Raw genomic sequence first — 13,523 nt, 5'->3', positions numbered from 1 at the left:
TCAGTTTCTTTTTCATTTTTGAGTGATTGTTGTTTGTAAAATATTTGAAACTAAAAACTAATAATAATAATGAAAGTGATTATTTTAGATGAGCTTGTCAAAAAAGAAAATTCTTATCAAAGATGTTACACCAGTGTATTGAATGTATTTTTTATAGGTTTACTATATTTAGTCTGGATTTTATGTCATTCAGATGAATGCTGTTTGGTGCTGAGGATGCAGCTGAATTTAACTGTTGGCCCAAGGGCTTAACGCCTCTCTTTATAAACAAACTAACAACTCATGGCAGTGGGTGTCAGGATGTTACCATCATGAACCTTATCCTCTCTCTCCCTATACCTTCACATTCGCTTTGCCCTGCCTGATCTGTTCTCCTGTGGTTTCCGATGTCTTACTCAGAAAAACAGCTGGAGGTGTTGCAGGACATTGCTGATCTGACAGTGAAGGCAACAGACCAGGCTGTGTTCAAGTGCGAGGTGTCTGATGACAAGGTGACAGGAAAGTGGTACAAAGATGGAGTGGAGGTCCTGCCAAGTAACCGAATCAAAATGACTCACATTGGAAGGTACAAAGATGAGAGCAAATACATGCAGGCTATGGAAAGAAAATCAGGATATTTGTTAAAGACTGAGAAACACTGAGGCACTTGTTTTCCCCACATCATATCTTCTCTGCTGCCCGTTTCAGGTTTCACCGGCTGGTTATTGATGATGTGAAGCCAGAGGATGCCGGAGACTACACATTTGTTCCTGATGGATACGCTCTGTCACTTTCTGCCAAACTCAACTTCTTGGGTGAGAAAGACAGAATGATTATAAAGGCACTATTGTGGATGCATTAATCACCAGCAGCCTGCATAACATTGTCAACTTTTTTCTCTCAAAACAGAAATTAAGATCGACTATGTGCCTAGACAGGGTAAGTAGCCTTAAATTACCTCAGTTCACAATTAATTAAAAACTTTTTAATCTTGTGTATAGTTCATATTAGAAGAAACCCACTTCTGCATCTCTCTCTCTCTCTCTCTCTCTGTCTCACTCTCTCTCTATGTTATACATTAACCAGATCCTCCAAAGATCCACCTGGACACCACCGGAAACATGGTCTCCCAAAACACTATCATTGTGGTGGCTGGCAACAAGCTCCGACTGGATGTAGAGATCACAGGAGAACCAGCACCCACTGTTGTCTGGTCAAAGGGAGATCAAGTAAGGATATGATAAAGGTCACTACAGAGTATATGCCATGGACTTCAATGAATACATACGTTTATCTTTAACACATAAATTATTTGAATTGCATACATAGTACATAGCAGATACATACATTAGGGACCAGTTGTCCAGAAATGGCAATTTTGTCCTTTATTTACAATGATCTATGGTCATGGAAGGTCAGCAGGCTTAACCAGGAAGTCTGCCTGTTCTCACCATCTCCCTTCTCTCTTTCACTGGGCTTCAGTTAAATGCTACTTCATGAGAAAAAAAAAAAAGGAAAAAAGAGATTTGATCCAACCGATGGGTATATTTGTACCCACACGCTGTTAAGGGCACTGGGGTGCAAGAGAAGACACTGCCCCTGCTGTTTTTGGTCCGAGAACCAAAGTGCCCTTTTCATTGGAAACAGGATATGACTGTTCCCTGGTGGGACATCTTATTTTACACTAATATCACACCAGTATGTTACGTGAGTAGCCTAAGTGCTGCCAAAGTCACCCTATATTCAGCCCAAATGGCCAATAATTGCCCTACTGGTTGGCCCTAGTGCCTCTGCAGCTGGCCCCAAAGTCTGCCTGCTTAAGCAGAATAACATGAGGGCACAAATGAACCATAGCTCAAACCTTTGTAACTCTAACTCCAACTCTTTGTCACTCGTAAATCCATTAACCCAGGGTTCTTTGAACCAAACTGTATTGTGACAATTCACATTAATTGTGCAAATTCAGACGTCAACTCACCACAACTTCCTGTTTGTTAGCAAGTCTCAAACACTGAAGGACGTGTAAGGGTGGAGTCCAGGAAAGACCTGAGCTGCTTTGTCATAGAAGGGGCAGAGAGGGAAGATGAGGGCAACTACAGCATCTGCGTTACCAACCCTGCTGGAGAGGACAAGGCCGTATTGTTCGTGAAGATTGTGGGTGAGTGAAGATTTTACAATAAAATCTCAGTGGGTGTACAGTTAACAACAACATCAATGTGCTGTGGCGTGGTTTATATTTCAGCCAAATTTCAACTGTTTTATCTACTGTATTTTAAACTTTTCTGATGAATGGTAAAACTAATTGTAATCTTGTTTTAAGATGTGCCTGACCCCCCTGAGCATGTCAAATGCATGTCAGTGGGAGAGGACTGTGCCACCATCACTTGGGAGCCTCCTAAATTTGATGGCGGTGCACCAGTCAAAGGTAAACAATGGATTTTTTTTCTCTCCATGTCTTCATGCTTAACTCTACATATTGTGGCGTATGGAACATATCTTAAATTTCTAACAAGGAATGTATCTAAATTTAAGAATTTTGTCTTGAATTTATTATTATGCCCATCTTAACACCATCAGGTTATCTCATGGAGAGGAAGAAGAAAGGTTCTTCCAGATGGACAAAGCTCAACTTTGATGTATACGAGTCGACAACGTATGAGGCTAAGAGGATGATTGAAGGCGTTCTGTATGAGATGAGGGTGTTTGCTGTCAACAGCATTGGCTTGTCTCAGCCAAGCCTCAACTCCAAACCCTTCATGCCTATTGGTATGTTTCACAGCCATTTTTACTTGCTCTTTCTCAGCTTCTCCCTGTCCCTCCCTTTGTGCATCACCCATCTTCAGCCAACCCAGGCAGTGATTCTCTTGAGTCGCTCTTTCTGTCACCCTCAGCCCCAACTAGCGAGCCAACGCGTCTGACAGTACATGATGTGACAGACAGCACATGCACCCTGAAGTGGCTCGCCCCAGAGAAGATCGGAGCGGGAGGCCTGGACGGCTACGTTATTGAATACTGCAAAGAAGGAGGTGAAAAGACCACGTTATGCTCACAGTATAATTTGAAAAACATTCCCTAATCAAGTGTCTTAAGAACCTTTATTTAAAAACTGGACTGTACCAGTTTTAAACATGGCGCATATAATATTCTCACAATGAAAATGCATAATAAGAACAAAAACACAGCAAGTAACAAGATTCAGATCCCACTCACTGTGATATACTGCCTGTAATTCTATTTTATTTTAGACACTGAGTGGGTGGTGGCAAACAAGGAACTTTGTGAGAGACAGGGATTTTCGGTGCGTGGTCTCCCCGTGGGAGAAAAGATCAACTTCAGGGTGGTGGCGGTAAACATCGCTGGACGCAGTCCTCCTGCTACACTGTCACAGCCTGTCACCATCCGTGAGATTGTTGGTGAGTCAGTTAAATGTATTTGCGAACAGCTGAAAAAGAACTTCCAAATATATTGGATGGATTGTAATATCACCTTCAGTGCCTTTTAATGAGATGACTCCTGTTTTAATGAGGTGTCTTGTTTCTGCTTCAGAACATCCAAAGATCCGCCTTCCTCGGGACCTGAGAACAAAGTACATCAGAAAAGTAGGAGAGAAGATCAACCTGACCATCCCCTTCCAGGTTAGAAAGGCTGTATTAACTCATACTAAAATTATTTGATTGCAATTTTGGGCTCTATAACAAAATTAGGCATTGAATCTGTAGAGTGACTGTAATGAAAAGTCATTAGGAGCAATTCTTTCAAATAATACAATATACTCATTATTACAATTTTACAGAGAATGTGGTATTGTTCTCACTTTAATGAGATGGACAGATCCCAAAATGTTTTCTTAAATTTTCTCCCATCTCCATTTTGCCTCAGATTGTTAATAGAAACATTACTGATAATCTGTCACTAGAAAACAGAACAGGTTTTTTTTAAATTAGTGCCATTAGTCATTTTGAAAGAGTCAATGTCACAACTTTCAAAAAGCAACTTAGAGCAACGCTGCTGTATTCTCACAGGGTAAGCCACGCCCTGTTGCAACCTGGTACAAGGATGGTAAACCCATTGACCCCAAGATGGTCAACGTCCGTAACTCAAACGTGGACAGCATCCTCTTCATTCGCTCAGCAGAGAGAGAGCACACTGGAACATATGAGCTGGTTCTACAGATTGAGAACTTGGAGGACAGGGCCACCATTCACATACAGGTTGTTGGTAAGGTGTTCAGAACTGTAGATGACTTACTAAATAATTATTCAGCAGAAGAAAAATAAATCTTACACTGTTTTACACTTGGAATGTACTGAAACATGGAGCTGATGTTTAATTCAAACAGAAAAGCCTGGGCCTCCACTGAATGTGAAGGTGACAGATGTCTGGGGCTTCAATGCGGCGCTGGAGTGGGACCCCCCGAAGGACGATGGCAACTGTGAGATTACTGGATACACCATCCAGAAGGCGGACATGAAGACCAAGGTGAGGGAGAAGGGGTGACGTTTCAAACCCCTGCAGTTACCTGCTAAAATGTACAGTTATTGCCTGTGGCTCAGTGATAATGCTGAGATTACCTCCTGCCTGTGTTTGATACTGACACTTGGCTCATTTTGCATGCTCAGTTTGTGGTCTTTAAGTTTTTAATATGAATTTTTTTCCCCTTCTCTCTCCAGGAATGGTTCACTGTTTATGAACATAACAGACGGCCAAACTGCACAGCTTCAGATCTGATCATGGGCAACGAATATATGTTCCGCGTTTACAGTGAAAACCTGTGCGGCCTGAGCGAGGAGCCGCGCCTCAGCAAGAACACAGCTGTCATTGCCAAGACAGGTGTGACAGTGTGTGTGCACGTGCATGCATATTTGTGTATACAGTATGTCTGGGTTGTGGGTGGGTGGGTGTTTGTAGTGTAAATTACATTTTATACTAGTACTGGAAATGAGCCACCTCTCTGCTCTGATTTATTGGGGTTGACTAAGTGTCCATGCCCTCCCACCCTTCTCCATAGGCCTGGAACACAAACCAAACCCCTACAGGGAGAAAGACATGTCCTGTGTGCCCAAGTTTACTCAGCCCTTAGTTGACAGAAGTGTAGTGGCCGGTTACAGCACTGCCATCAGTTGTGCCGTCAGAGGCTTCCCCAAGGTAAACGTGCATGTTAAAATAGCCTGTGGAGACTGATTCACAGGAGGAGGCTGACAGTGCCACTTGTCATTAGCAAATCAAGATCTGAAGTTTGCTGGAAGAGGGTCCCTTTGTACAAAGCTGCTTATATTAGCCTTTTTTCTTTTATCAAGCAGGCTGACAAAAGAAAAAATCTGCTTTATCTTATCTAAGATGTTTTATTTGACGTGATTTTATTTTTTATTTGACTGTTCTGTATCTTAGCCTAAGATTGTCTGGATGAAGAACAAAATGATCATCGGTGAGGATCCCAAGTATTTGATGCAGAACAACCAAGGAGTGCTGACCCTCAACATTCGTAAGCCAAGCACCTTCGACGGAGGCAAATACTCCTGCATGGCTGTCAATGAGCTGGGCAAGGATGAAGTGGAGTGTAAGCTGGACGTCCGAGGTAAGAACAGAAGCGAGGGGAGGGCTGCAAGGGTGTGAGGGAGAAAGGAGGAGGTGGAAGGAGTCCTGGTAATTTGTGTGCAAGATGAGAACATGAAAATGAAAAAGGTACCTTGATTCACATTAAAATATATTACAATACAATAAGTCCCATTACATTTGGGCTTTTTTTCAACTAAACCCAACATTCATCATCTGTTCTGTTATTCCACAGTTGCCCCAGAACCGGAGAAGAAGTGAAGAACCGGACAGCAAAGAATGTGAAATGATATGAACCAAAAATGGAGTTCACACTGCCAAGAGTGAACTAAATAAAATGTAGACATGCCTGCGATAAATAATTGTTTATTTTGAAGACATTTTATTTCTCTGTGACTGTTCACAAACGTGCAGCATAGTCTTTTACTCATCCAAACATAATTCATAGTAGAATAAGTAAAGACCTCATAAACCTCCCACACACACCCAGTCAGGATCTAATTCATCAAAGTACATGGCACATTATTATTAGAGCTGTTACCACAGCTGAGAAGCACCTTTTTGTATTTTTGACACATGTGTGACAGTCGTCTGCATTACACCTCCCTGGAGTAGTGTGCTCTCCTCTTGTGGATTGCCACTCCTATGCTGAACAACAGCGCCACTGCCAGGAGACCCACAGCCACTGCAAGAGCTGTTATGACACCTGTGGGAGATGACGATCCTTGTTTAGGTACATGTGAATATGGAAGACTTCCAAAGGCCCTGATATTTTTAAATCAGACAGTCTGTGCTGAAAATCCCCACACTGGTCCCTGTAGTGAATACAGGAATAAACATATTGCATTGATGCTTTGAGGATGCCAAAGTGTGTATTGAAATAGGAGCAAACGGAAATCGGTGCAAGCATGAGAATATATAAGAATCTTCTTCACCTGTGCTTGACCATTTTGTCCTAAACCCGCACTCAACCTCCCAGTCCTCTGCCACCACTTCACGCACCAGCTCTCTGAACAAGGACAAAGGGCAGGGGTTCAGCCCGTTGCATCCTGGCACAGGGTTGGGGTAGGGTTCGCGTGAGGAGTCATTGCGGTAATACAGCTCCAGAGAATAGGATCTGGGGAATTATTAGGGCGAACACAATGAGATGACACACCATTATGGTAAGTGTTAAATGGGCTTGTATCGTGCTAATTTGGCCATTGCAGTTCTGGATCTCTGCCAGATTTTCATCAAACTGAAAAGGAAAACAGAATTGTTCTTGAATGCTTTGGTGCGGCTAAAAAGGGAAGAAAGTCATTACCCATCATACTCCTGGTAGAACTCAAAGAGCTGACAGGCGGCGTAAGGAGGCAGAAGGCCATTGTACACGTCCAGAGCCGCCTGGAGGGTGATGAGTGTAGAGTCATGCTGGAATGAGAAACAAACATCACAGCGACAAGGAGTTGAGGAGATACAGTATGTGAAACAGTTTGCACAAGTGATTGTAAATGTGTGTACTCTGTGTGCCCAAATACTGAACTTACAGCTGAGTACATAATGAACTTGAGAGTGCTCCCTTGCTCTGCAGCCTTGGAGAAATTCCTTAGGATGGCATTCAGTAGCACCCCTGGTAAATTAACACAGTGTCAACAGTGCAAATGAAATTTTCCCAGACACCAACACAATCCTTTTGACCTTACTGAGCATCTTGTATTAGCGCCGTAATCATCTTTGTCATTAGCTCACATGTGCTAATATGCTTTTGAAAATCCCGACCCAGCACTTTACACTGTCTGAGGCATAAACAAAGCCTCAGCCAGAAGTCACAACACTACAAACACAGAGGTTTTTTTTTTTTTTTTTTTTTTGCTCTAATAACATTTCTGTCACAACAGTGCTTTAAATTAATTGCCTCTAATGTGAATCCCCACCTCCTGAGAGCCTGGCCTTCTCTTTTCGCTTGTGACTGAGGATACTGTACATGACCTCAAAGGATGCTATTCTCTTCAGGGTGTCCAGAACGTCTTGGGTGGCCCAGCGTGGGAGAGTCAGGTTATGGATCCTCTGCACAAGAAAATAACATTCATTACACTGCATCACGCTAATAATGACATTACACAACACATGAATCACAACAGCCAGTTTTAAAAGGCTCTGTTTCATCATTTCTATTATCCCAGCTATTTTTAGCAGCGGTCTGAAGATAACAGATGCTCATTTTGCAAGTGTGAATGAGCGTATTCAACCTGGCCTAGAATCCACCCATCTCATAATGCTTTAATTATCATTTCAATATGTTGTCCTATTCATGTCTTACTGTATGTATAAAAATGCTTTCCCCACAGCCCCACCGCCTCCCCGTCCCTCTGCAGATGTGTTGAAGAAAGCTCTTTTCCCTCTTTCAGTTCGACTCTCTCTGCTCCGCAGCTGCTGTTTGTGTCAATAGCTGAAGCACTGGTAAACAGCAGAATACAGGTAGTATGCAAGCTTCATTGTGTTTATGTGTGTTTTTATGCTTGCAGCGTAGTATCGAGCATACCTGACAGGTAAGAGTGTCATAGACCCTCCATATTTTTTTGCCAACCAGTTTGGACACGGGGTAGCCAGTGTGGTTGGAGAGTCCTTCCACAAAGTACTGCACAGTGAAGAAAAAAAAATAATAACATTACTTTGAACTCTTCACTCTGAATGATAAAGCTTTGGGGAGCACAACACGTTATTTATACAATTTTTATGAGTAGCATTAAACTTTTTTGTTGTTGTTTTAGCAGGTGCACTAATAGAATATCTCATATTTGGTGGTTAGATTTTGAAATTGCACACATTAGCTTCTTGATTTAATGGGTTAATGTAGTTTACTAATTTGGTGATTGTTGAAAGTTTGACCTTTGGTCAGACAACACAGTGAGAAATGGCACCATTTTGGTTTTTGCATGTAACTTGCAGGTACTGTGCCTCCAGCAGAGGGTGTTAAAATTCAATTCAGGAGGCCCTGTCCTGCTCTCAAACACCACCTTAATAGGCAACACATGGGACTCTGTTTAATTAAAACCTTTTCATTGCAATTCTTAATCTAATTCAATCCAACCGTTAATTAGTGTCTCCGAGAATGTGAGAGAAATTGCACTGTGCAGCTTTTTGTAGGCAATGGAGTCACCGTGCCTGAGAAAATCACTGAGAGGACACGATGTCTGCAGCATAACTAACACGTCCACTGGAGGTGCTGATAACATTGGCACCAACAACTGTGAAGTATATATTTCACTGTTTTACAGAAATGTGCATTTCACAGTGTTTGCTACTTTACAAATCAAGGCACGGACGAGCAGAAAGGATGCAGCTGAGGTGAGGAGAAGTATTATTCACAGCAACTTCGATTATATAATTTTGATGATATAAAAACAGAGTTACAAACAAGTTTTCAGTGGTTAACAGGCACATGACTCATGGAAAAGTGGCGTTTAACACAAACTGTGCTCTGAGTAGAACGTTCACGTCATTGAACAGATGCTGAGAGTGAGCTACAGTACAGTGTATTTAGAGGACTGTATCTTTTCTGTGGTTTGTCTTACCTGGTGAGCCCTTAGAAACCTCTGGTAGGGTTCACTCTCAAAGGTCTCTGTCATGAGCGCTCTGAACCTTGGACAGTCTCTGCCTGGAGACTTCAACAGCTTGAGAAATGAAAAACAACAGCACAGTGGAAATAATGCACATTTACTGCAGGTACGGCAATTCTTCTGGGCACAATTATGTGTTCATTTCACACTTTAAAACAGTAGGGAATTTCAGTGCGCCAGGTTCACAGCTGAGGTGAACACAGGCAGCAACATGGAGCTGCAAAAGGAGAGGCTCATTTTAACTTGTACAAGCTTCTATTCGGCTGTGTACGGCTGCTGTGTGAAAGGAAATATTTATGCGGCTCAGCAGCCCACCTTGTCCTGGGCCCTGGGGATGGTGTGCACTGGAACAGGTCGCCACAGTAACTGGGGCACGATGGGAGGTGGGCGTCTGGTTGGGGGGAACATCCCAGCGAGGCAGGCTTGGGCGCTCATCAGAGTGCGGTCATAGTCAGTGCTCCGCACATATAACTGTTAAGGACATGGCAGGAACATGATGCTGAAATGCATTCATATGTTGGTACTAGATACCACTGTCTACTGTGTTCTTCCAAATAGGACACACAGGCTTAGTTTGCTTTTTATAGAAGAAGGAAATGCATTATGGAAACTCAAAAGGATTGCATTTGCATTTGCAAAGTGGAAATACACATAAATCAGTTTCTAATTTTATTTAATAAAGATGCAAAATAAATGCATCCAGCAAAGCTGAAGTGTACCATGAGTGAGCTGCATTTATCCCAAGTTAGCTGAGGTATTCCCTTAACATGAAGAGGAGCGGAGTCAGAAAAGATCCAAATGGATGAGAGAGGGAGGGGGGAAAACATCCGTCTTGCTGTGATCTCTTCTGACATCAGCCTTCGCTCGTCTATATCTCTCTGTCACCCTGTGTCAGGTTTTTGCACACACTAAATCACGCTGATAAGGTTGGATGTTCCTGTGATGCCGAGAATGCTTATTTTTTCCCCTCCTCCTTTCGTCAAATTAAAACAGACATGGCAGCGCAGGGAAATGTACGGTACAAGTTGACTGAGACTTGGGCGACAAATCGCTAATGACAGGTACTGAGAGGAGTTGTTATTTTTGTGGTAATTGCGTGTTATTTAAGTGAGGGAGAACAGAACTGAATGCAAGGATGGATGGAGAAGGGGGGTGGGGTGGTGGAAGAGAGAGTGAAAGAAAAAAGGAAGACTGAGAGTTAAAAAAAAAAAACAGGCAAGCAAAGAAAGCGGAAATCATATCTTCGTAATGACAGTGTGCTGAGCATGCAGCCCAGGGGCATACTGAACCAACATGCATGCTGCCAACTGTACTGTACATGGAACACGATTACCCAACATGTTAGAGCACATTAAAAGGCCATGCCAGTGATATCACCAACATGAGTCATGCTCATTAACTTAGTGTGGTTACAGCCATTACAGACTATTGCTGGCCACACATAAACTTGATTTCACATGTTGGAGCGAGGGCACGCATGACAACAGGATTAGGTGAAACTGAGGCACATGGGGCTCACGGGGGAAATTCAGCTAACCAAGCCCAAAGCAAAAAATAAATAAATCACACACACATCCACGTACTGTATGAATACACAAATACACTTACCTCTTTGTTATCATAGTCTTCACTGAGAAAGTTTCCATAGCGCCGCCTTAGAAACCTGCCCAGCTCAAACTGCTGTTTCATGCCCAGCTGAAAGTAAAATTGCCATCAGTGTTAATTTTTGGTGAAATCTGACCTTTTCGCCAAAGATCTGACAAATTTAAGGTCAGGTTAAACTTATTTACATAAAATAACAAATTTCACCTCTTCTGCAGGGCTTCCAAGAGTCCAAAATTTTATTCACTGTAAACTGGCTAGTTGCCTGAGAGCTGTCACAGTCGGAAGGAGTTTAATTAAAACTCTATACAATAAGCTTTTCCTCCATCTCAAGACTTTATTAGAAACTGATTTTATGATGTAACATGGTAAGTGAAATATACTGAAATTTTAGAAAACACATAAGAGCTGGGCAAAAAAGGAGTTTAGACTTATGCCTTCATCCTATTTAGTCTGTCAGTGTCCAACTGTTACGTGAAGTTTCATTTTTATTTCACATTTTTCATAAGCTGTTCAGGGCGTCACCCCAGTTCATGCTGGAATAGGCTTCAGCACTCTATCCCCTAAGAGCCAGTACAGGGTAAGTGTGTTTAGGAAAATGAAGATACACCTAAAAGCTCTTTGTGTTTCATTGTTTTGTTTGCAAATTTTGCTTGACAAGATAATAACTACACGCACAAAGAGTAACACCCAGTACCTCAGTCAACTGTCCGAAGCCCTGAGCCCACACTTCCTCCCCATGAGGGTCCTTGGGATACGACTCGATGGGCGATCGATCGCCATGTCGGAACACCTTAGAAGTCATAACAGATTATGTCACTTGGATGCAGATGTCATGCTGCTGTTCCAGCCATTACGCTGTGTACTCAATGGAAAAATACACCCTGAGACTGAAGTCAGACATAGAAACCTATGATCTTGGTCAGTTCAGTGTGGATTTAAGACACAGAAGAGTCATTTTGTTGATGTCATCGTGGCGCTGCTCGGTGCGTATGATTAACCCTAGGACTCAAATTTTGAGCCGTGACATGACACACAGGTTGATTAAACTGGATTATGGACACACCTGATACACTCCTGTTAGCACCACAATGATTTGAACTCATTTGTGGAAAACCTCCAGAAAAAAAACACACCACAAAGTCAAGTCAGGGTTTACTTTTAGAGGTAATTGTTATTTTGATGCCAAACACTTTCTTAAGACTAGAACTAAGATTTAAAACTCAACTGAACTTGAATTTGACAACTAACAGAAAATAAAATAGCAGAATTCATACATACTTTAACAGCTAACAAGCAAAGATTTTATTAAGTTGAATTAAATTAAATAAGTTGTACTGAAATTCCAAAAGTACTTGTCAAGCAATCTGATTTTGTAACATCATAATGTATAGTTCATTACTGATCATTACTTATTCATTCATGTGCAGCACTTTAATGTCATAAAGGGTCAAGTTCTAACTGATTTAAAATACTCATTTCAAGTATAGTGTTCAGTATGAAAGTAGTGAAGTAAAAATATGAAGAGGAAAATATGAAAGAGAAAACTTTGAGTTGAGACAATTAACTAGATTCACTACTCGATATCAAGTAGTAAACCTAACCCTGACTTTAGTCACTGTAAAAGACTGGACTGTAAGTTGTAAACTGCCAGTGTGACATAACAAACACCTTATTATATAATGCAAGTCAGAAGTAAGTGACAAACACACTAGTATAACATGAGGTAGCAGATAAGAGGCCTAAAAGAGATTAAAAAGAACTTTGTCACATTATAGGAAAAATATTTGCACTTGAATCCTCCAACCGTCTTTTTCACTCTATCACTGAACTACAGAGTGAGAGAAAAATATGCAAAGAGGTTTATGAACAAAGCTGAAGTGTCTGGGTGAGATATGCATGACACTGTTGGAGTTTAGACTCAAAGTAATCCTTTGTCGCATAAATGTGTAGAAATAATAATGCTCACCGAGCAGAAAAATACAGTGTAATCAGCAGCAACTTACAGTAGCATCAACACTCATGGGATCTAAAGTAGCTTCCAAATTATATTAGAATTCTACCATTAAAAAAAAAATTGTCAGTATTATTATATAAATTTCATTATCAGCATTGCACACAAGAGAGAAACAAATTGGTTGAACTTACAGCAACGACAAACTTCAGCACGCGACACTCGGTCAAGCAGATGCAACAGAGAAGGAACAAGCAGCCCAAACTTTTCTGGAACTTCCACATCTTTTTAACTTGTTGATCTCTACCTCAGCAGTTCCTCTGCTGACATGAGGGAAAATATGTCAAGAAATTTGAATTCTAAAAGGCCATCAGTAACAGAATATGATGGATACTGACATTCTGTTGTATCCAAACAATATAACATATGAAATAAATATGTTTCCTCATAATTTTACATCATTTTGAATTAAACATGGATTGAGAATGTAGGAATGCTCTCTGATTTGCAGTAGAGTACATGCACAACCAAATGCCTTGTTAAAAAAATATTTAGCAGATTGTATAAATGAACATATGCACTTACCTCAGCATACTTGTTCACACATTTAGCTGTTTTAGTCACAGGCAGGAGCGGACTGCTGTGCATCCCAAATCTTCAGTCATACCCAGATTGGCATTACGTGCATGTTCCAGTAAAGGAGGCAGTGCTTTTATAGCCCTCCTACCTGACCTCGTCTCGCTCTCTCTCCCCAGGGATTTCTGGTCCCAATCTACTTCATCGTCGACTGGAGTCCAAATCACCGTCTCTGCCAATTCCCTGCTGTGCAGTGACAT

The 13,523-nt window shown here is 41.6% G+C and overlaps 2 protein-coding genes across 4 annotated transcripts in view; one reads left to right on the top strand and one right to left on the bottom strand.

Annotated features, from left to right (window-relative positions):
* The window catches only part of mybpc2b (myosin binding protein Cb), a 22,194-nt gene extending 16,303 nt beyond the window's left edge, over positions 1-5,891 (top strand). For both annotated transcript variants that reach the window (XM_041066495.1, XM_041066494.1), the window contains 16 exons: positions 400-565; positions 688-794; positions 889-918; positions 1,066-1,208; positions 1,978-2,137; positions 2,300-2,404; positions 2,557-2,745; positions 2,871-3,005; positions 3,225-3,392; positions 3,526-3,614; positions 4,002-4,197; positions 4,319-4,458; positions 4,650-4,809; positions 4,988-5,124; positions 5,368-5,554; positions 5,768-5,891. In XM_041066495.1, coding sequence (XP_040922429.1) covers positions 400-565; positions 688-794; positions 889-918; positions 1,066-1,208; positions 1,978-2,137; positions 2,300-2,404; positions 2,557-2,745; positions 2,871-3,005; positions 3,225-3,392; positions 3,526-3,614; positions 4,002-4,197; positions 4,319-4,458; positions 4,650-4,809; positions 4,988-5,124; positions 5,368-5,554; positions 5,768-5,793 — 2,138 coding nt within the window. In that variant the 3' untranslated portion in view covers positions 5,794-5,891. The remainder of the gene's footprint in view (positions 1-399; positions 566-687; positions 795-888; positions 919-1,065; positions 1,209-1,977; positions 2,138-2,299; positions 2,405-2,556; positions 2,746-2,870; positions 3,006-3,224; positions 3,393-3,525; positions 3,615-4,001; positions 4,198-4,318; positions 4,459-4,649; positions 4,810-4,987; positions 5,125-5,367; positions 5,555-5,767) is intronic.
* Positions 5,883-13,523, bottom strand: LOC121200972 (testicular acid phosphatase homolog). Of its 2 annotated transcripts, none has more exons than XM_041066496.1 (12): positions 13,273-13,523; positions 12,882-13,010; positions 11,431-11,526; positions 10,740-10,826; positions 9,447-9,602; positions 9,087-9,185; positions 8,054-8,149; positions 7,446-7,578; positions 7,059-7,141; positions 6,836-6,942; positions 6,468-6,649; positions 5,883-6,238 (listed from the first exon to the last, which is right to left on the bottom strand). In XM_041066496.1, the coding sequence occupies exons 2-12, from the start codon at positions 12,969-12,971 to the stop codon at positions 6,129-6,131; spliced, it is 1,239 nt and encodes a 412-aa protein (XP_040922430.1). In that variant the 5' UTR covers positions 12,972-13,010; positions 13,273-13,523; the 3' UTR covers positions 5,883-6,128. The 2 variants fall into 2 exon arrangements, with proteins under 2 accessions (XP_040922430.1, XP_040922431.1); XM_041066497.1 differs by having other exon boundaries at positions 12,882-13,007.

The sequence above is a fragment of the Toxotes jaculatrix genome, chromosome 21 (assembly GCF_017976425.1).
Source record: "Toxotes jaculatrix isolate fToxJac2 chromosome 21, fToxJac2.pri, whole genome shotgun sequence".
Lineage (NCBI taxonomy): Eukaryota > Metazoa > Chordata > Actinopteri > Toxotidae > Toxotes > Toxotes jaculatrix.
Note: the sequence above shows the minus strand (reverse complement) of the source record. Positions and strands in the feature narration are given on the sequence as shown.